This window comes from Amblyomma mixtum, chromosome 3, assembly GCF_055824585.1.
Source record: "Amblyomma mixtum isolate Tamu chromosome 3, ASM5582458v1, whole genome shotgun sequence".
In the NCBI taxonomy this organism is placed as follows: domain Eukaryota; kingdom Metazoa; phylum Arthropoda; class Arachnida; order Ixodida; family Ixodidae; genus Amblyomma; species Amblyomma mixtum.
Genome location: NC_143014.1, coordinates 210,064,697 through 210,089,857, shown reverse-complemented (window position 1 = coordinate 210,089,857; position 25,161 = coordinate 210,064,697). Strand labels below are relative to the sequence as shown.

The 25,161-nt window shown below is 45.4% G+C and overlaps 1 protein-coding gene, 1 long non-coding RNA gene and 1 pseudogene across 6 annotated transcripts in view; 1 reads left to right on the top strand and 2 right to left on the bottom strand.

The window, feature by feature from the left end:
- LOC149353523 (nuclear pore complex protein Nup133-like) overlaps window positions 1-25,161 on the top strand; it is a 111,184-nt gene that overhangs the window by 54,389 nt on the left and 31,634 nt on the right. For all 5 annotated transcript variants that reach the window (XR_016291002.1, XM_089582614.1, XM_089582613.1 and 2 more), the window contains 7 exons: window positions 4,346-4,452; window positions 5,244-5,343; window positions 9,912-10,031; window positions 10,983-11,105; window positions 11,689-11,893; window positions 16,147-16,280; window positions 17,026-17,065. Coding sequence is in view for 4 of the 5 variants with exons in the window: in XM_089582614.1 (XP_089438740.1) it covers window positions 4,346-4,452; window positions 5,244-5,343; window positions 9,912-10,031; window positions 10,983-11,105; window positions 11,689-11,893; window positions 16,147-16,280; window positions 17,026-17,065 (829 nt within the window). In the remaining variant the exon portion in view is untranslated. The remainder of the gene's footprint in view (window positions 1-4,345; window positions 4,453-5,243; window positions 5,344-9,911; window positions 10,032-10,982; window positions 11,106-11,688; window positions 11,894-16,146; window positions 16,281-17,025; window positions 17,066-25,161) is intronic.
- Window positions 12,304-14,137, bottom strand: LOC149353526 (THAP domain-containing protein 11-like; annotated as a pseudogene).
- Window positions 21,551-22,493, bottom strand: LOC149353525 (uncharacterized). Its single transcript, XR_016289589.1, has 2 exons — window positions 22,274-22,493; window positions 21,551-21,695 (listed from the first exon to the last, which is right to left on the bottom strand). It is a non-coding gene; the product is annotated as an uncharacterized LOC149353525 (long non-coding RNA).

Here is a 25,161-nt window from a genome sequence, read left to right as displayed (position 1 = left end):
TGTCTTCACGACCCATTAGAAATACCTAATTAAGTTTGAGTTATTTTTTCATAAATGAGAACAAATTAAGGTATATCAAAACTAATAGACGATATGCGAAATTGCTTGGTGGTCTGGCAACACCGCGCCCACAACTTCCGGTTTCCATCTTGATTCGGGCGAGCTCGTCGAGCTGGTGCATCGTTTGCTATGCGTACATTCTTGATATCGGTATAGCTGTCATGAATCTTGAGTGTAAAATTTCAACAGGCAAGCTTCAGCTGCTGCGTTGTTTTCACTGCTGATCTTTTACCAAATGTAGGTACTTTCAGTAAGCGCCAACTTCCTCCTACCGCGTCCTGAGCTTCGCTTCAAGTCTGGCGTTGATGATAGCCAGAATCGGCACTGGGAAGTGTGTTGGCGAGTCGAACTCTGCGTCACTGTCATTTTAATTCGCGCATTAAAGCATCGGTTCAAGCATCACGCATTATCACAGCTGTTTCATTCCCAGGTGGATGCGATTTCATCTGGTGGGGTAGCGAGTGGTTATTTTGCGCTGAGTGCACAGATGTCTTGACAAACTTCTGTGACAGTGTCTTGACAAACTTCTGTGACAGTGTGAACTTTCGTTTGCGCCGATGCCAGGAGCTTCGTGCATTGCAGTATATTCACACAGGACCCTCGACCAGCTGCGTAATGTGATTTCTTTAGTGCAATATACAATGCACATCCGCGGTTTTCAACGTCACCGTTTCAGAGCCCGGCGCTGGCTGGTTTCCGCCGCAATTCATTGAAACCGCGTCTTGCTTAAGACGCAGTTGAAGCGAGTATTGCGATGTTGTCAGTCGATATTAACAAGAGTAAAGTGGGCACATATAATTCAAGATATTGAAAGCAAAGACGCAGTTTTTTTTTTTTCAGATACGCACTGAGCTACCGCGGCGGCTTGATTAGAGAAAGAGCGTACAGCTGTAGGTGCCTGCACGGACTCAATATGCTGGTCAAGCTGTGTATGCGGGGGTGAAATTCGCATGTTCGGTTGCCTCTGACACTTAATTCGCTTCCTCCCAAACCTACACAAATTTCTTTGTTGCGAAGCAAGCTGTTGCAGCTTGCCACAACGATAAAATCTGATGGCTTGAAGAGTTTTCAGTACAATGTTGCACGTACTTTCTAGCTTGGTAATGCGTCCCGCCTTCACAATAAAGTAGCTTTTTTTTTTCAGACTTTTGCCGCCGGAGATATCAAATGTATAGGAATCCTCAAAAAATAAAGCATTCGCACCTCAGTTTTTATACGTAGGATGTATTGCCTCACAAAGACGCGTTAACGCGCATAACATATGCGGGCGCAATCACGTACGACATTATAAGAAAACAATGTGTGGGATCTTGCAACAACCCCATGGTCCAGAGAGATTGCTAGCCCTTCCAAAATTTATAGAACGCGGGAAAAACTTAATTGAACACATAACAAAAGCAGTAATGTGTGTGTGGTTCTTCGAGTGCGCTTAGTACGCCACGGCATGAGCAATCGAGGTTTTTAGATGGAGCGCACTGAGTGCCCATGGCCGCGATTTACCTGCACATTAATGAACGTGCTTCTTTGCGACTGGAATACACGCTTGAGGAACACAGGCGTAGGCTCGCTCAAAAAAATTACCTTCTCTATTACGTTGCTCAAGTATGCGTCTACATACATTCACGCCCAACCAGAGAGTTAATAAATGCACTAAATCGTCTTCTAATTTTGATCAGAGGCAACAAAGGATGTGGTCTGTATCTTAATGTAAACGCAAATCACCTAGAAAGCTTTGTGAAAAATCAGCGCAGAAAGCACAAGCTGTGCACTGAATGGCTTGCTGATACACGATACCTCACATGGCATTTGCTGTTACTAAAACATTGGGACAGAGTAAAGAAAAAATAGAAAAGCGAAAAGCTGGAACGCACCTAGTTCTGGCACGCATCGTAGTTTCTTTGCATAGTGGACTGCATAGCGTAAGAGTGCATCGTTATTCCACTTTTCAAACGAAGCACAGCCGTTTTAACCCAACGCAGGGCCGCGGTTTCGTTTTCTGTACCGTACCAACATGGAGGACTTAGTTCTCGGAGCGCCGAGAGATGGCGCTGCGCATTTCGCATATCGTCTATTATATCGTTGAAAACATGAGGAAGAAATTCATATACAAACTTAATTTTATTACGATATCTCCAGTAACAAAAATTTTCATTTTAAGACCCGCACCTCCTCTTAATGAAGAGTATGCTAAAAATTCCTTAAAAAGCCCAATTTTTGTTCTTTATGCAGATGCACCTATTATGCGAGTAAATACGGTATGCCTGTTGTGCCATACAATCTTTTTTGTGTGACAGAAGTATTAGAAATTATTTGAAGACTATTGCTATTTGCTTCAATTCACTTTGAACCAAAAAACCAGTATCGTATGTGCCTAAAAACAACCAATCAAAATTGGAGGGTTGACGTATATGCGATGCCAACCTATATGCAGGGTGTAAGATAATTTTCCCTTAGCCTTGGGCATGGACTGCACCACGATCTTCCTACGTATAGGTTGCAATATACGGTATATGTTGCATGTTATGACCTTTGCAGAGTTTTTTAGGACATGCTCGCGAATAATCCACGCAATTTGTGTGTGTCTTTCTTAAGCTGTAATTTAAAGAAAAAAAGTGCACCGATCACACGAGTCAGCACGATATAACACAAGGTGCATTCTGAAGCATTATTTGATGTCTCCGGTGGAATTTCGCGGATTCTTTGTTCTCAGGTTATGGAACCTAAATTTTTGTGTCGAGAAATTAGGAGCCTTAGGTAACTGAGAAAAAGAGCAGAGTGGATTAGGAAACACAAGCTAGAAATCAAGATGAAGTGGAGTTAGGCCGGACATGTAACGTGGAGAGCAGATGACTGTTGGTCCATTAGGGTAACTGAGTTGATTCCAAAAGAAGGAAACCGTAGCAGGAGGCAGCAGAGAGTCAGATGGGCAGATAAGGTTTGGAATTTTGCGGGGATTGGGTGGCTGTAACTGGCGCAGAGGAATGTTAGTTGCAGATCAGTGGGAGGGGCCCTTGTCCTGTAGTAGGACTCAATCATGCTGGCAATGATAATGATGCGAAACTGTGTGTGCGTACCCTCGCTTCTCAGCTTTGAAAGTATTTATCACTGAAAAGTGACCTCTTCTCGAAGGGACTCTGAAAACAATTTCATGTTCCTTTTTTATGGAAAGTGGTTGTGGTCTGGAGGTATGCAGTTTCATGCACACTTAAACACTTTTATTAGATAAAGCACCTTCAATCAGGCTCGTTTATATTTCCTACACCTTCAGTGGTACTCTTGGAGTCATCCTTGATGCCACTATGTGAAACCTGATGGAAATCTTTGGTATTGTTAGTAAAGGAGTAGAGCCTCATACTGGGTAAGCTAGCTTAACCACTGCCATTGGCCATTGATTAACCCAGCAGGCTCAAACTAATGTGGCGAAAATGGCGTGACATCTATTTTTGCATCATGGGTAGTTTGTCTGCACTGATAACATTGCCTGGGGTCGCCTGTTTTGTTGTGCCTTAAATTAAGTACAAACTATAGAGAAGTACCGAAGAGTTGAAAAGTATCCTATACAGCTTTATTAGGATTCGCTAGTAATGAGTTTTTATTGCTTGATTTAGTTTCATTGAACAACTCTTAGTTACTTTCACAATTTAGAAAAGTGGTTTTCTGCTGCACTGTTGATATAACCAAGTTCCTGAATATTGCATACAGATGTTGTGAATTTTGCAAGCATATCAGTAAAGGATTAGCAGAGATAGGCCTGTCAATACTACCACATTTCCTAGCATGTATAAATGTCAGCCATAAAGATAGTGGCTGACAGGTGTACAGCAGTTGACTGGAATGTGCTGCTGCTGCTATGCCATCTGTCCTGCATGTGTGTTATCTGCATGGTGTCTGTTGTGGAATGCACTGAAGGAACTACACAGAGGATGTGTTGCTGCTTAAGGAGTGATAGCATGTACAGCCTTTTTCAGTAGTTGAGAGCTCAGGCAGCTTTGCTTGTAAGCTGTGTAGTAGGGCTCCAGTGCATCTGTCTGAGTCATTACCTTCAGAGAGGGTAGGACCAGGGTTCCTCTTACCTTCAAGAGATTTGAAACGCTGTTGACGCTTACGAGCCAAATGTGGCCCAGCACCATACCCACCTGGGTTCAGAACTTTTGACAAAGGCTCTATGTCAGGCTTGTCTGTGCTGTAAGGTGCAGTAGTCTCCATAATGGTTTGTTACATGCTGATCAAGGCATAGGGGGTGGACAGAATGGTAGTACTAACACAATGAACATCTTTTGTGCAGCTCTACGCAGTCACCGTGCGAGGATCCCCTATGGCAACCAATCTGCTCCTTCAGGAGCACGCAGAAAAGCTGGTTGCAGCTAATCAGCTATGCTCATTACAAAGCCAGTGAGTTATGACTTGTTTTAAGTGTGCGAAGATGCCTTAGTGTTCTGCGAAATGCCATAGTTACTAGCAATAATTGGAAGGTCACTAGTTGGCGTGACTCCTGAATAAATGAGGTTCTTGCAAAGCTGTAGCATAAGGCAAACATAGAGAGAGGAAGACAATACAAGAGCCTGGATTGAGCACACTAGCAGCTCTAGTATAACATCATATAAGAGGAGAATGAACAAATGTCTACATAACGTTGATACTTGTGCCATCATGCCACCTATTGGGCCAGCTGACAAGGAAGTTCAGCTCTCTATAAACCATGTTACTGGCCCTAGTTGACAGAATGGCTGTCAGAGAAGGGAAAGACATCCGGTGAGAGGGGAAAACAGAATTCTTGTCATACTGGTTTAGTACCCTGGAAACTCTTGTGTTGTCTGTTGTTCATTCTCAGCTATTTTATTGGCTATATTTGCAGTGGTCTGTGCTTGCGCAAAAACCTCAGTCCACAGGTACTGCAGTGTGCCTTCATTAGAATTTGTGGCGAGAGTCAGCGGCTCACATAACCTAGTCTCATTAGAATTATAGACCACAAATATTTTTTCTTTGTTCGTTTACAAGAAAGATGGGGTCACTGATTACCTACCGTGTCTACTACCTGCTCGCGCTTCTCTTTTTCTCGAATTAAGTGAGCTTTCAGTGACAGTACACACATACTATAGATATATACTATATACCATATATATACATATATTATACTGCTTCGATTCATAGCCTTCATTTGTGTGTCTGCATTTTGATCTTAGGTTTCCTACTATTATTGATGCTGGGATCAGGCGTGTAATCAAGGCACGCGGTGTTTCTACTCCTGAGGGACTGTCAGCGGCGGACCTTTTCTACCAGAAGGTGAAAAAAATCCTTGTCATATTCCTCGTTCTGTAAACTGACACATTATGTAGCACCAGCTTATTAGGGCAGGCAGTTCACTTTTCTGTTCTTAATATCATGGAGAAATGCATCTTGTGAAATACATTTCCTCTCTCTGCACGAAGTCTGCAGGAACTTGGCACAGCTTCTGGACGTGCATTAGTATCTTGCATTAGTAGCGTGTTTAAGGACCGTCATCTAAAAAACCATTGAACGTCAACCTCCTTGAATATAATTGTTATCATTTACTGCGACATCAGTTAACTCTTTCCTCACTGCAGGAAAACAGCAATTTCAGGGTGGTGTGTATAAAATTTTTTTCACCAATTTAAAATTTTTCTTTATTGCAACACATCACAGTGTAGCTGATGATATACTGTGTGCTTTTTATCTGTTAAGTGATGCAAAGAAAACAATATATGTTTCTTGCAACAGAAAAAAATCTTTGTCAAAATTTGAGACTCGTGCAAAAAGTCACTGAAGTATTAAACTGTCCTCCTGGAAAATAGAAACGTTTTGTGCCTTACTGTACCAAAAGTGAGTATTCAAAGTTACAGAACTCCTCATGCTAAATTTTCTGTTCTGGTCAGCAAAAAAAAATAATTTAAAAAATGCTAGGGTGGGCCTCGGGCCGTCTTGCAGAAAGCAATGTCCGCTATGGTGCTGGTCGCACAGAGTCATTCAGAACATACTGAGCACCTTCTGAGAGGCCCAGAAAGTCATGAATTTTCTGGGCAGTGCCGAAAACGAAAGTTACAGACAGGCACCTGTTGATGTTCGGGGCTCGGTGGCTCAATCTTCTCTGTCTGAACTAAAGTAAGATGAATGGTCATCATCTTTTCACGCAGGGCTCTCACTTGCACCTACAGAGTTTAGTGTCGATACTGCGAAATTGCAAGAACATTGTCGCTGCTGAGCAAAGTCAGTGCAAGACGAGGACACCACCTTGGGTGCCATACTTGTCACAATAGCACGGTGTTGACAGGTTTCATGCTAGTTTAAAATACTCCCTCATACGGCTGGCGAAAAAACCAATTCCGAAACTGAACTACAGTCCTGCAGCATACTGAATGGCATTACATCACAACACATCACAGTGTAGCTAACGATATGACGTGTGCTTTGTATCTCGGACTAGCGCGATATTTCAGACTGAGGAACCGTCGAGCACCTCATAGCAACGTGTACATTTTCACAACCGATATTTTGGACTTTGCGGAGTCTAAAAGTTCGAATTTTCGGACTAAAATAGACGGCAACAATATTGCGGTGATCGTTTTAGAAACCAAAAGTTTGTCATTTCGGCCTAATATAGACGCGAGCGGGCATCGCTGTCACTACCAACCCGTTGCTGTCACTGTGAAAGGCGCCATCTTGGATTTAAACGGAATCGACTCGGCAGGTGTAGGGTGTCTAGAAGGGGAGGTGTGAAGAACGCGGCGTGCTGCCCATAGAGAGGGGTGGCCCCCTGCGCGTTACTGCCGCCAGGGCCAAACCGAGCACTGTGGTCGGGGGCGCCGTCAGCATTCCGGGGGAGGCGGCGGGGTGAAGGTTGTCACCACGTGGTTTGACCCGTCGTGTTTCGGTGCGATCTCCTGCGTATGCTGTTTGATGAATACCCTTGCTGCGTGGTGGCAGAAATGTTGCCGACGTCAAAGAAAAAAAACTCGGAGGGGGTGTTTTGTTCGTGGGCGCAATCATGTTCGGAAAAAGTCTCTTTTCCGTACGCTGTCTTGCCCGGATAAGTTCTCGAAGTGGGCGCGCGCCATGCCAAGAGGCGACAAGCTGCTGCAAGAGAATTGAGCTGATGTCTGTAAAGAGTGGGAGTTGGGTGGGCTTCTGTACCCATCGACCTCACTATATGATTTGATTCGTACTCTTGAAAGCAGGATAACCCACCAAATCTGCAGAACCCATCTGCATTCTAATTTTTGCTTTCAGCATTACAAGGTGTGCACTACGTGCCACAAATTGGTTGTGTGGAGCACTGTTCTGAGCTCACAAAATACGTAGTCAGGTTTTTCTGCCTCACCAGATTCACTTTCTCTTGAAGGGCCTCAACCAAGAAATTAATGAAAAAGAGGGAAAAGAACAAAGCCTTGTCTGGTGTGACCCCTGGCTGCCAATAAAGCTTGCTTGTTCAGGAACATACTGGATGTGTTTGTTCTTGTATCATATTCAAAATGCACGAATCGTGGTTGCAACACCCGATCTTGTAGCTGTACGGGTAATGCACTTAATTTCGTTTACGTAGGCTGCATGACGCCCTGCAGAACACAGGCAGAAAATTTTCGAGCAAAAAGTAGTTGAAATGGCTCTGAAACCTCTCAACACCGTGTTTGCGATGGTTTAGTGCTGGTTTGTAAGGTAGAAACGGAATCAACCGCTTTCGAACGTGATAACACCGTCGCAAAAGGGAACGTCCGAAAAAATCCGGTAATCCTGGCGTTAACTATCACATTCATTCAGGAGCAAAAAAAATTGCTTATAGAGTTGTGCAGAACACATTCCACCCAAGATAAGCCCCACGAAAATTCACTGCATTTAGCAGAGATTCATAAAATACATTCCTTCGGCCAGCAGAAAACTCGCGCAAAGTTCGCACAGATGCCCAAAGATACTGCTGTATTTCTCCGCGTTTTTATATCAACAGCAGCGTCACTTCAGCTTTATAATGTCTGAAGAACTGTGGCTGGTTGAGGTTTGGTTTATAGTGTTTAACGTCCCAAAGCTGCGCAGACTATGAGGGACGCTGTAGTGAAGGGCTCCGGAAATTTCGACCACCTGGGGTTCTTTAATGTGCACTGACACCGAACAGTACACGGGCCTCTAGAATTTCGCCTCCATCGAAATTCGACGGCCACGGCCGGGATCAAACCCGCGTCTTTCAGGTCAGCAGCCGAGCACCATAACCACTGAGCCACCGCGGCGGCTGAAGAAGAACTGTGGCACTTGCCAAAACTTCTAAAATTCAATAAAACGCGTTTCCGCTACAGCCTTCTGCCTGCTCGCGCAAGTAGATACGCTGCGCGGGCTGACGGCGCCACTGACAACAGCGCCGCCGCGCGGCAGTCACGCGGAAGGGGCCAGCTTTTGCTGACCGGTTTTCACTCCTCCCCTTCTAGACACCCTAGCAGGTGCAATCGGACTGGCTTGAATAGGCTTGGCTATTTGTTCTCCATCGTTGCCTTTGAGATAATGAGATGCTCTCTATTGCCATCGAGATGGCCTACAGGGGGCGCACGATCGCTTTGAAAACGGTGCAGCGGGGCAGCTGCAGCGTCCGCCGCGGCTTGGACGATGCACCCCGCGGTGCGTGGCAACAAACACGGTGTATTGGGAAGGGGGGGGGAGAGGGGACTGCATTCGGAGGCAGTTGCTTCTGCTCGCGCCTTCCCGTGGGTTAGCCATGGGTTACCTCTCGGTCTTCGCGAACGTCATTGCCGCATTCAAACTGACTGTTCTTGCTTCGTGCAACGAATGCATTCATTCCTGGCACCACCGCGGCCGTGTCGCATTATCTGGTATCATGATGTGATGGGTGCGGACATGAAGAAAGCACGGCTATGTCTCATATAGAGTCTAATATCGCTAGTAGGCGGAACATGGGGGAGCGACCATTTTCACGATTTTGAAAGCCTTTTTGTCATAGAAAAGTTTATTCTTTTAGTTCATGGATTTTTCGGACTGTTCGATTATACTCGGACCATTTTTCGGGTCCCACTCAGTCCGAAAAATCAGTCAACGACTGTACTCGTCCAGAGCAGCCTTGATTGCTCAGAATGGGGCATTTCATGCCATCGTTCAAATTGAATGATTCGAATAGGCATGGTAAGGAAATTGTTAGGGGCAAGCTTTACAGTTCTACATGGTGTGCATAACATGAAGGAGTACGAGGAGAAAAGGGGAGCGGCACTCGGTACGCGTCATGGGTCCGTGGCTTCCTTTGTGCACAGCGGCTTGAACTAACAGTTGTGCCGTTCACTGTGTCACGTATTTGTGCCGGCCTCTGTACGTAGCGGCACAGACTAGCGCTTGCGCTATTTGCACAAGGCGCAGTCTGAGTGGTCGCGCCTACTCACGCCAAGGTCACAACTAGAAGAAAGAAAAGAAAGATGACAGAAATAAATACTGAAAATACATCCACCATTGCAAACAGCTGTCGCAGAATGTCACAGTTCACAGGTGTAGTAGCCATAGGCAAGTTTATTTCTTTGTCATTCTTAGCTGTGCTTTGTATTTGTGATTGCTTTGCAAGACAGCAGTCTCGTCATCAGCGCAAACATATAAAGTTGATTATTGCTTAGAACACTGCAGTTTTTTGGCGCAGTGTTTTATCGTCTTCACTGTGTGTTGATGCTACTGTCTTGGATGCTGTGAGTGCTTATTGTAGTTGTTTGGTCACTTCTTTTCATGGTTTGTCTTTTTTTTTTGCATTTGGATTTCATTGGAGATAGTATCAGCATGAAATAATTACATGCAGGTAATCAGGGCTGTTTCACTTTGACTGTGATGCATTGGTTCTTTTTCACCCTCTTTTTCTCCAGGTTTCTGTGGTCGATGAATTCTTTTCTGCACTTGCTGAAGAAGAGGACATTCAGTTGACGACGGGGCTATCTCCTTGGGAGGAGTTTGCTCTTATCACCCAAGTGAATTCTATCTTTTTGGTGTGTTCAGTTTATTGTTTGAGCATGCCAATCTGTGCAAGTTGCTTTACTGCAGTTCATATTGGCCAGGATTTAGTAATAATTTGATATGGTATTGTCACAACAAGAATGGATGAAAGCGAGCCAAAGGCATTGACAGAAAGCAACTCGGCAAGGGTGATAGTGCTAAACGCATGCACTTGGCAGTCTTTGGAACTGGAAGTTGTGGCTGTTGGCTGTGCTTTATTTAAACTGGAGTTGGCCCTTCCTAGGCAGTGTGCTTTGCACACCCCACGCTTTTTACCAGGATTTTTGAAAAATAAAAAATACGCATATTTTATGCTCTCTGCTACGCCAGACCACCACATGTACGCGGGTGCGCACAATGCAGGCTTGGGAAGATTGGCACGGCCGCATCGTCGTGTGCGGTTGCAAAAGGTGTGAGTGGTGAGGGCACGAATTAAGTGCCGTTTACCCGGCCCGCTTGCGCTGTTGGTCACTTTCCCGGGTGAACAGTTGCACGTACGCCCGAGTCCGAAACTACCAAACCATTTGCTGTTTAGTTTGCCACCAGTCAGCCAAGCCGCACTCAAGAGTGCTGTTTTAATGCACCCGTTATTTTCTTTGCCTCCCATTGTTGGCTTCACGACCGTATCGTTGCGCATTTATTGCTTTGAGCTGCACACACGCTGTCGTGCCATCCCGCGGGGAGCTACGTAACGTGGGGTGAGGCAGGAGGGGGTATGCGTGTTATATTTGGAGTCAACTTTTTTTTCGCCTGCGAGGGGTGTGAGTTGGGGGCTTGGTCTGTGTAGGTGGCAATATACAGTATATATTGTGTGTTATGACCTTTCTAGCATTTTTTACGATGTGTTCAGAAAATTTTCACTTAATTTGCAAAAATTATGCGAAAATTCAAATTCATCTGAATGAAAGCAACATCCAATGTCCTCACTGCCCCGCTTTTTCCAGTTGGTACTAAAAGAAGTATGCCTGTTCAGGCAGAAAGAACAGCTTGCTTACGACTGTGCCCGAGAAATTTCCCTGGGGTTTCAGCCCTGGACATCAATCCTTCGCAATGTCATTTTCATGCAGGTATGTGTGTGTGTGTGTGTGCTTGCTTGTGGTCATGACTTTGTGTAGTGGCTGCATTTGCTGCAGTCTGTTGCAGTTGACTGGGGTATCATTAAGGGAAAGGAAAAGAGCAGTGGGGTTTAGGGAACAAACACAAGTTTGCAATATCCTAGCTGAAATTGAGAGGAGTAAATGGACACGGGCGGGACGTCTAATGCAGTGAACAGATAGATTATGGTCTGTTAGGGAAGTGGAGTAGATTTTAACAGAAAGAAAATGAAGCTGGGGATGGCTGAGGGTTGGGTAGGGCTGATTGTCAGGTAGGGCCCACAGGGGATTGGGAAGCATTTGGAGAGGCCTTTGCCCTACACTTGACGTGATCTGGCTGATGGCAGTGAAGGCTGTGTCAAGTGGAAGTTCCTGTACATTTACTGTTTTTACTGTTGTTGACAGGTGTTGTTTTCACTTTGTCTTAAGATAGTTGTGCTTCAGTTCTGAAATGCTCTAGAGTACTTGGTACACAAGTCAGTGAGGTTTATGAAATTATAACTTTATACTCAGGTTGATTTTCAGTCTTTTGCTTGTTTTCATGTTTTGATGGCAGCATACCTGGACGATCAAGAATGCAATCCCGCGGGCGGATAATGCCACTACATGTGAATGGCTGTTCCAGCAGCTCACTGACCTGGCTGACCTGGTTCTCAGCGGCTACAAGGTCCAGCTGGACTCACTGATGCATGACCAGGCCGCCTACAAGACACTCGAGCTGCATTACCAGCAGGACAAAAAGCTCCTCATTGCTCCCCTCAGTGGGTGCTTTTGATCGCTGTTCCTCTCATTTCAGAGTTATGCCTTTTTCACTTGTGTTAACCACATTGAATCCTCTTTCAAATACAATGGCAGTTCACTTCAGTCCCTGGAAATTTCACGACTTTTAACGTATGTCGCCCTGCTCCTTGGATGGAAGAGAGAGGGTGAAATGTGGAGAAGCAGGAAGCGTAACATGTTGTATGCTTGTCTAGGTACACCAATGCTAGGCTCGGCTGGGTATTAAAGAAGAGTGTGTCAGAGCGCCAGGTGTTCTTTGGCACTTCACAGTGCTCCTTCTAATGGGCCTTTCACAAATTCTGCAGCGACACCAAGCAGCCGCGTAAAGCACTCTGGGAAAACGGAGTGCCGCGGCGCCCTCGGTGCCGCGCTCTCTTCCTTTCGCCCGGCTCTACGGCTTTCCAAGCTTCTTCTAATCCTTGATCAAGTCTGCAATATAAGAGCCTTGCTTGGTTATCTGCTTATCTCTAGCCCCTTCAATCTTTCCCCTGTGTGGCAAAGAACACAGCATTGCTATTTCTTCCTCAAGGTACCTGGTATTCTGTCTCAGCTTTTCAGTTTCTTGCTGTAGTTGCTGACATGTAGTCACAAGATCTGCAGCCCTTGCTTGGTAACGATGTGCTGCCTCAAGTGCTGGTCTCATGGAATACGTATGGTCGTAGTCTGGAATGATGCGATTTAAAACAAGTATGGTAGGCTGCATTTAGCTAAAATTTTTACATGTAGCAAGGTCGGATGGCAAAAGTGAAGCCAGATTTATATGAAATTATTTGTAGCAAAAGTAAACATCCAAAATAAAATTACACCAACAAGTAATAGGGGAGTACTTAATAGCAGGTACAAGCCGCCGCGGTGGCTCAGCAGTTATGGTGCTCAGCTGCTGACCCAAAAGACGCGGGTTCGATCCCGGCCGCGGCGGCTAGAATTTCTTTGGAGGAGAAATTCTAGAGGCCCGTGTGCTGTGCGATGTCAGTGCACGTTAAAGAACCCCAGGTGGTCGAAATTTCCGGAGCCCTCCACTACGGCGTCTCTCATAGCCTCAGTCGCTTTGGGACGTTAAACCCCATAAACCAAACATAAACCAATAGCAGGTACAAAACACAATGCCTCTTTTAGTTCTCATCTGCAATTCCTCAATGTACTTGATTTTAGTTGCATTTTTCAATAGTCCTTGTTGTACATATAGTACACAACATTAGACTGCGAGGTCACCTGCTGGTTGCTGAGGATAAATGCTTGACGGAGAAGCAGCTGGAAGTAACACCAGTGAAGTGGCTGAGACGTTGTCTGCAAAGATAAATAATTTCAAAATACTTTATAATAGCGCTGCTGCAGCAGTGAGACAGTACCTGAATTTAACTAACCTGAATGAGCGGAAGAACATTCCCTGGAAAACGAACTTCTTAGTAGCAGTTGTAGCAGAGCCAACTCATCAAGAGACATACAATCACTCATAGTGAGACAGACTACAGCCACACTCCCCCCGAAAAAAAAACAAAAAAAAACTCACGGCAAAACGAATACAAACAAAATGACATTGATAAGAAAGCATACCGTTTCTATGCTGACCAAATACCATTTGTGCGTGTCTCCCTTTCAGTTTGTGCCTGTTGCGCTGTGTCAAGAATCAACAAATATGTGCAACTTTCCAACCCATAAACCCGCTCCCTTCCTTTCGGCGAAAGAAAACTAAGCACAGTGACTGGATCGCTTTCCGCGTTGGAAGCACATTAAGCTTGAATGCAAAAGAAAAAAGGCTCTTACGTTGCTGAGATTCCACTTCAAGCGTGCCGCAGAGTTCATATTGGATACCGGCCTCCTGCGACATCGCCATGACACACTTCAAACGGCATCGTTTCCCAGAGCCTGGCGAACATATTGAAGCATTAGCAGCAGACAACTGTCTCCTCTCAAAGCGATAGTCTTACCCGTAATCACAGCAGGTGTCCGTTCCGCATACACTGGGCGTGGAAAGATCATGGGAAGATGATCCAAGTATCCCTTGCACCTGCTAGTGTTAAAATGCGCACCACATATTTTGTGGTGTTTTGAAGGTTTCCACAGGGTAATCACGCTTGTGAACCTTGCCTGCGCACCCATTCTAGCTTCAGCTTCTTGTCCTTGGGGAATACGTGGAATGAAATGTTGGTGTCCTTCCTCGCATTGTTACTACAGCCGGGCACGCAGCATGTTTGACCGCCATTGCTATTCTCCTTTGCAGACATGTCGAATGTCTAAAAAAGTCACCATAGAATTGCAGAAAGACTAACAGACAACCACCGCAGCAGTCCGCTGCAACATTTTGCTAAGAGACACCAACAACACGCACGAGAACACGCACAACGCCTGAAAACAGCGGCCCAACACAGCAACACGCTCGACAGCAGCCGATGCGGGAGGCGATCGCTCCATTCTCCCATCATGCTTTGCGCGGATCCGCTAGGGGATGGCGCGGCGCTGCAATTTGTGGAAAGGTCTATTCTACAACAATGGCTGCACCTGTAATGAAAGTCATTGGAAAGTGGTTTACGGTTAATGGGGGCTTAATGTCCCAAAGTGGCTCAGGCTATGAGAGACGCCTTAGTGAAGGGCTTAGGATATTTCGACCACCTGGGGTTCTTTAATATGCATTGACATTGCACAGTACACAAGCCTCTAGAATTTTGCCTCCATCGAAATTCGACCGCAGTGGTCGGGATCGAACGCACGTCTTTTGGGTCAGCAGCCGAGTGCCATAACCACTGAGCCACTGCAGCGGTATAACCATACAGCTGCAGAAGTTCTTTGGGAACAGAAATAAATAATAAACTCAATTGTGTTTGCATCATTGATGGCTTTATGTTCTAATGCTAGGGCCCATGGTCACAGGGTCCAGTCCTGGATCTGGAAACTACATTTCGATGGAGGCAATATGCAGAAACGCCCGCATGATGTCGAGGGTACGTTAAAGAACCTCAAGTGGTTGAAATTTATCTACAGCCCTCTACTATGGCATCCTGCATAGTCCACATAAAGCTTCAGGATTTTAAACCTCAGATACCATACTTTATCGTAGGTATTGTTGGGCTGTCTTAGAGGAACTCTGTGGGAACTGGTGTCATCTCATTAGCAGCATATGTTGCACGCACGATATACCGTATAAACGCATGTAAGGGCTACACTTTTTTTTCCAGATTTGAGGGACAATTTTTGGGGTGCGGCCCATACACTGTGATGTGGTAAAAAAAAAATTTTTTTTAAGTAAAACATGTCACTCTGGGAATAAGCGGTGTTTATTCTACGTTTAGTCGTCACTCGCGGAGTCTTCCGGCTCCGAGCTGGTGCTCTGCTTCAGTGCACTCTCATCCTACAAGAATTCGCGAAGCATATCTGCTGTCAATGCGTAGCCGTTGTTCCGCATTTCTATCACGTAACAGAGCGGCTCTTATTCCAATTCGGGAAACTTGCATGGCTTGCTTCAGAAACCGCGCTTTTTTTCAGCTTGTGTTCCTCAATGCAGCCCTTTGATTGCACCATCGTTGAATGCACTTCTCTGGCACGTCGAAATACCTGCCTGCCGCACGCTTGCTGTGTCCGAGAGCAAACTCCCAGCCATGTAGCTATTAAGGTCCTTGCCCATTGTGCTAAAATTGCAACGCTCGGCGACAGCACATGAAAGCCACAACTACGATGAACTAACACGCTACCACAGATCCCGGTCCTTTGAAGGCCACAAAAAACTGCAGCTGTTGATACTGATGCCGATATGAATAGCAGGAGCCTGTGGCGGAGGAAAAAGTTGATGATAATGATGATGAGCTGTATCATTAGATGCCATCCATAGGCAGCACCTGGAAGCTTCTGTGTGCGTGTGTGGCCTCCACGATTAAGCGCACCGTTGCTTGCAGCCGGAGCTGATTGCGGAGGCCATGGTACGGTCATTTCGAAGGCTGTTCTCTCGTGGGTTATGAAAAGTTTGGGTATGGCCCTTACATGGATCTTTTTTTTTAATATTTCCTTCAGGAAAACAGGGTGCAGCCTGTACATGGGTGCGGCCCTTACACGCTTTTGTACGGTATTTGCCAACACCGAAAGCGAAACTGGCAAGCCAGTGCATAACTTAAGGGCACAGCTTGTCAACATGCTACATATTGTAGCTCTGTCTGTGCCACAGCAGAGTGCAAAAGGGTGCCCCTTCAATAGCAGGGTCACACGTAACCCCCGAGCAAAGCCTGGGTATTTTCCTCCTTCGCAGTCGAGGCCACCCGGTACAAAAGAGCGGCCATTCTGGCTGAGAAATTTTATGACTTTGCGTCCCTAGTGGAGATCTGTGATGTCACCAAGGACAAGAAGCAGCTGGAGACCTACATGATCAAGTTTGAAGACCAGGTGTGCATAAATTGCTTACTCTTTTTAAATCTTGAGAATGAACACCTTATTTCTTTCCCATGTAGTAACGCATGTGTCACTGCTGTCTTGCTCTCTTATTATCCCATACTTGTGCTGCAATCTTCCTTTTCAACCTTGTTAATTTTTACGGCATTCCGACATAAGGCAGTTGTAGTATGGTGGGCAAAGCAGCAGCTTGCATTAAAGAGCAGTGTGCTTTGCTTTGGGAATGAGTCACGCTATTTGAGACCAAGCTGTTATGGATGCTGTTTTTGCATGTTGCATATGTACAAAGAATAGCATTACTAGCACGGCAGTGCCCTTTGAAGCGAGGGCCTTTTTTTTGGTATGATTATCATTATTATGTCATTTTTGGCTGCATCCACCAACTAGAAATGGTACATTGGGCTTTTGCCTTATCCCATCTCCCCTGTGGCAAAATGAGCTGGCAATAAATCTTCATTTCTCATTTCATTTGGTGGTTCAGTCACATCTAGGTGACAAAACGCGTCAGTTTGTTGACAAAAGTGGCTCATGTTGGACACTAGATATTATACAGGACTGCAGGCCAAGTTGTCCTTGCCTGCCACATTTGCATGCATCGAACTTTGCAAATGTTGCTGTTGTAGCGTGCAGCACAATTTCCTAGAGAATGCTTGCACTTAGCTTAAACACTGTGCATATCATGATGTACGTGTCAAGGTAGGTGTATTTTAACTCAACATGTTCTGTCATTTCATTGCAGGGTTTTCCAGAATTTTTTTTCAAGCGGCTGCTTGACTCAGGTGAGTTCTAGTTCGAAAACATATCATAGGATGACAGGGGTCATATTAGTGCATGAAGGTATTATTCTCTAGGATTAAGCTCACTTCTTTCAGTCAGTGCGCAGATCGATGCTCTTTGTTTCATGTCTGATGGTAGGCACTGGTATATAACAATCTTAGTTCGATGAGTACCAACTCCGAGCAAAATCGTTCGTTGTCTGTCCACAGCTAGCCTAACATAAGCGCTCCATCTCGCAGCACTGCCCACTCATCATCGTCTTCTGTGTATCATAAATTCATGCTTTTGCTCTGATTTTTGCTTTTGCTTTTGTTCTGCAACCTGCTGTGGTGCCTCACTTGCTTTGGTATTTGACTACTGAACCCAAGTTCGCAGGTTCAATTACAGCCACAGTGGCCATATTTTGATGGAGGCAAAAAATTCAGGGGCACTGTGGCTCTCTAAAGTGCTGCGAGGCGAAAGCGTTTCCTGGCGCACTGTTTTTTTTTATTTTTCATATTTTTTATTTTGTTTTTCTTGTTGTTTCGGTTCTTTTTAAATTTTTTTTTATTTTCTTTGTTTCATTTTGAATTTATTTTATTTTATTTACGAAACCCATGCATTCACTAGATGCGCCTTTAGTCATGCTCAAACCTTGAGCCTTTGTGGTGGAGTGGTAGCGTCTCCACTCTAAATGCCAAAGGCCCTAGTTCGATTCCCAGCCTCGACACGGTGTTTTTTAAGTAGTGACGCCAAAATGTGGACACACTTGCTAACATTCCTTGGTCAAGACAGTATGAGGCATTAAAGGTTTTCGCCTTAAAATACAAAAATGTCTGCGTGCGGTGCGATGTCAGGGCGCGTTAAAGAATCCCAGGTGGTGTCAATTAATCCAAAGCCCTCCGCTCGCCGTCCCTCATAGCCCATGTGTCATTTCCGCATGTTAAACCTGACAGCTCAGTTTTATCTACTTTTTTTTTTGCATGCATTGTTTTTATCTGCTAGTGGCAATTTATCTCATGCCCTTTGCTGAAAACAGTACCTGTATATCGAGCTCTAAATGGGAAGTGTGCAACTGAACCTTTTTATCTCTAATGCATGTGTAACACAGTATGTTGCCTAAAGATAGTAAGCAACCTACCTGGCCATTTGCATGGTTTTCTCTTTTCTCTTTAGTGCAAATGCATCGTTTTAAAGCAGTGGGCACCCACATTTTGCACTTGCACTATGGCATTTCAGCTCTTCACATTTTGTTCTGGCCAGATGTTAGCATTGGAGAATTATTTTTTTTTCCTTGAAGACTGCAAGGTCACTAATTAGGACTGTGAAGGGGGTGAGGACTGCAGTCCCCACTTCGGAATGCTGTGGCCTGTTCCCACAAAGCCTTATTAACATGTCGAGGAGTTGATTATGGTTACCTTTTCAACATACACACTTTTTTTTGAGCTCAGGAGTCCACTATATTTTGTTTAAAAAATTACCATTCAGCGTTTTTTTTCTCTCTCTCTCTTCTTGAGTTAGTGAGTTAGTGTACATGAGCTTCTCATTTCACTAAGTGACCATGCTGCCCTTGCTCCATTACCAGTGCAAGTGCATGGTTGGCAAAGCAAAGTATATCCAAGCCTGCCAACTCTTCGGAATTTTCCATGGAACATACTAATTCAGACTTCATGAATCGTGCCTCAGAATTAGTGGAAAATAAATTTTATTTGCAAAAACATTTCAAATTCAGTCAAAACTAGACCATTGCTGGTGGTACCTTGCACTGCCAGAAGAGAGGAATATGTACCATCTGTGAAATCAGCAGCAGCAGCAGCAGCTGCAACATTGTGCAGAACATTGTTAATTCAACCCACTTCAATAAACGTTAATTTCTCCTCCTCAACTCCTGTTAATTCGGGTAATCCAGACTGCTGCCAGAGTCCGTGCCCATGTAAGTCTATGTCCTAGGGAGCTCATTTATTCAGATGCCGAGGGGCTGGCATTTGTTAATTCTGATGGGCTTCCAAATTGGTGACGTTTCGAGGTATCTATGACCTGATCGACAACCGATTGTCCGAATATTCATCCCCTTTTATTGTAAAACTCTCAAGAAATGAAATAAAAGAAGAAAAAAATTTATTTATTTATTAAATTTGAGAGGAATCTTGCACTCAACCAGAGGTTATCACAGGTGAACCACTTGAAAATAAAAGAAAAGGGGCCAATGCCCAGGAGAAAATTTAAGAAAAACCAATTACAAGAAAAAAAAAAGAGACACAAATGATGGCTGGGCGAAAGTGATTTTTAGGGTACGACGCCCCTGAAGGATTCAGAAGAAGGACGAAATGAAAATGAAACATGGATGGGTACAGCGTGCCCAGATTCTTCAGACAGGCTCGCAGGCGGCCAGGAGGAGGGAAGGTGCGGGGATCTGTAAGAAGGAAGAAGAGACAGTAAAAGAAAGCGAGGAGAAAAGAAAAACAAACAGGAGATAATGGGCCTAAGAATGCAGAAGGGGTACTTAAAAAGGGGAAAGAGAAAAGTGAATCAAGTAAATGACAAAAAGGCAGGTAAAAGAAAGAACAAAGAAACAAACGAGCGAAATTAAAAATAACCAAACAATTAAAACGTGAAAAATATAACAGCTAGAAGAAAGAAAAGAAAAAAGGAAAAAAAACAATTTGAAAACAAAAAAAGAATAAAAATAAACGAAAAAGAAAAACGAAAAGCAAACAAAACAAAACCAAGACTCCGTATACACGCAAGGCGATCAAATATCACGATCACATGCCATCCACATGCCCGTGAGGCAGGGGCAGGGCCACGGCCCACCAATATTGGCCATATGGTGCCCCCGACCACATGAGACATGGGGAGGCACAGAAATGGCAGGGAGGCCTACGAGCCATCAGGGCGGGAATAAACACGAGAGACAGGTGAAAGAAGGGAAGAAATGCGAACAGCAACGCAAATAAGTAAAGCAGGAGACCGAGGGGAACCTAACAAAGAGGGGAATTCATGAGGGGAAGGAAAGTGCGGATAGCCGGGAAGCTGTGCTGCTATGTCCGCAGTGAGAGGGCAGGCACGCAGATAATGGATAACATCCCCCATTGCTGCCCAGCATGGACAGGAAGGCGAAGGAAGGAGGGCAAAACCATGGAAGTAGGAGGCAAAATGACCGTGGCCAGTTAGGAGAGAGACGAGATCGGGGTGGAGGGAAAGAGAGCGGGAGATAGTTAATAGACGGGACAAAAACATCCAGGAGGGTGTCAGAATGTTCCGCGGTCCAGGTGTCTGACCAAAGCCTGAGTACGGTGGTACGCATGCGGGTGGTATGCATGCGGGTGGTATGCAGGGTGACAGCCACGATGACCGCAGAAGGCTGCGTGCCGACGCCAGTGAGGAGGCCCAGTCAGCAACCTTGCTGCCCAAGACACCACAATGGGCGGGGACATGATAGAGGAAGACAGGACGCTGAAGAGAAATGGCGGGAAGGGTGCGCTTGATGTCTTGGACGCGTAAGTTGATCATGGAAAGAGAGTGAAGAGCCTGAAGGAGAGAAAGGCAATCAGAGTGGACATGCAAGGGTAAAGGAGAGGGGGCGCGCCGGGGATAACAACAAGCCTCATGAAACGCAACAGCCCCTGCGCAGAAGGCACTAGAGGCTGTCTCAAGACGAAACCGGCCCATGTTCCGCAGCGTGCCAGAAGATGAGAATGCGATGTAAGCAGCACCCGCAGAGTGGGACGTATGAGAACCGCCCGTGAATATATGAAGGCCGGGAAGGGAGGAATGAGAGGGAAAGTGAGAAGGGAGAAGACGGGTGAAGGAGAACGAGGAAGCCAGAGAGGGATGGTCGCACCAGAGATCAAAGCGGGCCAAGATATCAGATGGTAGATAAGTGTCACCTCCAAAGGTGACGGGATCTACATCGTTTAAAAGGTTGTACTCCGCACAGAGGCGATCCAATTCCAAGGGAAGAGGGGGTGCCCGGAGGAGTACCTGAAGCGCAGCCCTGCGCGTTGTGCAGAATGACCCTGTGATAGCGAGAAGGGGGATCCGCTGCACAGAAACAACCTTCTCCCGAAGGCGGGAATTGACGCTGCGAGACCACCAAGCGGGCGCGGCGAAAGTAAGAGCTGGTTGTATTACTTGGAAATAATACAACCGTCTTCCATCTGGTCTCCTCACCAGAAGTACTTAATTGACAGGCTAGAAGCAATCCAAAATAGGGCTAGTCGATTTATTTCACGAAATTATAGTTTTCAATCAACCGTCCCAAGCAACCACCGATATCCTTCCGACGGCCGACAGATGTCTGTTTCGGATGTTCTGTACGTCCGCTGAACATCCGCGAACAGCCGGTAGATGTCCGTCGGCCGTCCAAAGGGTGGCCAAAGGTATATGGTTCGCCCGCCAACGGACATCCAGTTGAGTACGTCCATTGGCGTATCCTTCTCGAATATTCGCATATATGGCGCATGAGTGCTTTTCTCACTCTGCGCGATGCAATAAAACCAAAAACATTTTGATGCATAGCACGCATATTTTATTGTGGTTGATGATACATCAGCAGAGCAATGGGTTATATTCGGAAAATTTCTTAAATGTGACTCTTCAAATGTGGCAAGCTTGGGACACACATCCGTAATCTTCCCACCCACAGGATTTCTGAAATAAAAAGAATGCGGCAAGCATCAGTCATGTGAAACAAATGGCACAATGCAGCAGCCCAAGTAAAAACATTGGAACCAATTAATAGAAGTGTTTTATGCTGCAAGTATAACAGACAATGCACTTTAACAAAAACCTCAATAAGTATAAGGCAATAACAGCTCTCACTTTTCCACACCATATTTGACAATGTATCTGTTCTTTATTTATTCTCATGGGCCTTAGGGCACTAACCTGCGCAGCACTGCACGCGACTGAACAGAAAGCCACAAAGCTTTCGTTGGGAACCACTGCGAACTACACGTGCTTCCTATGGTCTGCCTTTCGCGTGTTGTCATTCTTTATATAGGCACAGTGAACCTAGCGATGCCTTAAAAATTAACAAGATGCGAAAATACTCCGTCCCGCAACTTTGAAGAGGAGTGGGAATTAGCCGCGCGAGTTGAGGGCTCCCGCAGCTGTGTGATGTAGGCTCCCGAAAGTGTGAGAACTGCACACACTGTCCTGTGAACGAATGTTATATGAGCATGCTGCATTGTCCTAGAAGCAAGTTCCAAAAAGTGCTGGATACATACCTTCGTAGGCAATCACATGTGCACTAAGCCTTCTTTAAACCAAGGTCGACGCAGTACGGGATTCCGGTGTTCCAGAAGAGCTTCAGGCGCTTCCCATATCTTTCGAATTGCTTAAGTTACATACTACTTTCGTCCACAGACCTAACAAAGCCACACATTATAACAGAGCTATAAAGCTCTGCGCGACAACACTACGCGACAAATCAACAACAGCGCTACGGAGCCGTACTGATGGATTGGATTGGACTGACCGCGAACTGACATCTATGATGATGGTGATAGCAGAATGCACGGGAGTTTTGATACTTACGAATGGTTTCAATGGCAAGTTTAGCTAGCAAAACGGTGGACATGTCGTACAACTCCACTAATTTGGAGAAGTTTTATAAATATAAAACTAGTCATTGAGTTCTTGCAAAATTCTGCAACACCTGCTTCTCCTCTTAGATAAATTTAGCTCGTTGGCAGCTCTTGCACTGCAGGTAGGAGTGGAATCGCACCAATTTACAAACGTCTTTGCGTCAAACCCTCCAACTGATGCAAATAAAACAGTATACATACACGAAAGACGCGAATTTTCTGTGAAATAAAAAACGTCCATACTCAGAGCCTGGGAAAATACTCGACCTTACATCCTTCGGACGTACACCTCGTCTCTCATGCGGATATACAAAAGTGGACACTGTCCGTACATCCGGCGGATGCACGAATACGGATATCCGAAATCGGATTGTGTTCGTACGTCCGATGGACGTCCGATCTCGGCAAAGGACATTCGGATCTAGCTCGTACGTCCGACGGATATCTGTGGTTGCTTGGGGTTACCCAAATGAAGCTGGAACTTTCTCTGCTTCCATTAAGAACTCGTCGAGACAGCCCTTTTATCTCTGTTTCACAAATCAATCCATGCCACTCAGTCACCTTTATCGCACCTGCAACGACCCTCTTATTCATCAACCAGATCGCACAATAACCTCAGCTCATCATCATCATCAGCCTGACTACACCCACTGCAGGGCAAAGGCCTCTCCCATGTCTCTCCAATTAACCCTGTCCTTTGTCAGTTGCCGCCACTGTATCCCCGCAAACTTCTTAAACTCATCCACCCACCTAACTTTCTGCCGTCCCCTGCTATGTTTGCTTTCTCTTGGAATCCACTCCGTTACCCTTAAGGACCAGCAGTTATCTTGCCTTCGCATTACATGCCCTGCCCAAGCCCATTTTATCCTCTTTATTTCAACTAAGATGTCATTAACCCGCGTTTGTTCCCTCACCCACTCCGCCCGCTTTCGATCTCTTAACGTTACACCTATCATTTTCCTTTCCATAGCTCGCTGCGTTGTTCTTAACTTAAGCTGAACCCTCTTTGTTAGCCTCCACGTTTCTGCCCCATAGGTGAGTACCGTTAGGATACAGCTGTTGTATACTTTTCTCTTCAGGTATACTTTTACCTCAGCTACACGCGCATTTATGGCAGTACTCACGCCTTCTCTGCTCCCATGTGCTATATGTCTATGGAATGATCTTTCAAACTGCATTGCATCGCAGCACAACCACGAAATGTTTCATAATCATCTGGTCAAACATTATATCGCTAACACCTAGCACGTTTTCTTCTTTGCCCGAGTCATGCCTGTTTTTTTTTTTGTCACACCCTGTTTATCAGCCCATTTGCCTTCCTGTGTGTTTGCTCATGTTCTTTTTTTTCCCGTTACTATTATGTCATATTTATATTCTATTTTTTTAATCCAATGTTTTTCTGCATGTATTTTGTACTGTCGTGACAATTTGTAATCAGCTTTTGGAACGTAACAGTGTTTGTTTCTACGTATTTTTGGGTTTTTCTAGCTACTGTTGCACATATTTATTGCTCCCTCCTTACACAATGCCTCCCTGGAGGCCTGTAAGGTATCTGTAAATAAATAAATAAATAAAGCTTACGTAGAGAACAGGGTGGGAGGGAACGGTGGAACGATAGGAGTGAGACAAAGCGTGAAGTGTGGATCTTTGCCTTGTCGTGGAGGAAGTAAGCATAAGGTAGAAAAGTGCGGTGGCGGTCGAAGACAAAGCCTAAAATTTTGAGTTTTTGTTTGAAACTTAAGGGGCGGCCTGAAAAGCACATGGTTGGATTTCGCTTTTCCATTCCACCCACGCCATGGGAAAACAGCATACAAAATATTTTTGTCCACGAGATCGTCACCCGCGAATGAGAGGCCCAACAGGCTGTTCTGTCAAGGACGTCGGCACACAACTGCTCCATCTCGTGGCAAGTGCGGGCCAGAGCCTGCACAATGGTATCATCGGCATATGCCTGTATACGCTCCTCCTACTGCTCGACTGATTGGTTTGTAATTTCGGGCTCTATTGGGCTCGCCCGACAGCCCCATGTGGAGTGGTAAAGGGTGGCTATCTCTCCGCACCACACGCATTCTGGAGTGTATTGCATAGGCCAAATCTTACTGTATATGTAGCGACTTGGGTATGAGTTTGTTTGTAGCCGTCTCCATGTAGTTGCCTGATGTCTTGTGAGTGTCTTGTGGGGAAGCGAGTCTTTACGGCGTCCTAACTTCCAAAACATGGTGAGCTGTCCGTAGCTGTTCGGAGTAGTGTTGGTTTCCCCCTTGTCGTCGCTCGCTCAGTTTGTGTAACCTCGAACTATCGCATTGACTTTAAGGTTTCCCTCCACTCCTCCGTGCCCAGGTGCCTATACCACATTGTGCTTGTTTTTTGGTTTTGTCGCCTCCCTGAGGAGGGTGCCAGCCTGCTTGCTTATTCTTCCCCTTAGAAAGCGTCTGCATGCGGCCTGTGAGTCTGTTACTATTGTGTAGCTTTTGTTTCTGTTTTCTTCTGTGATGGCTAAAGCAATTGCCACCTCCTCTGCCGTGTCT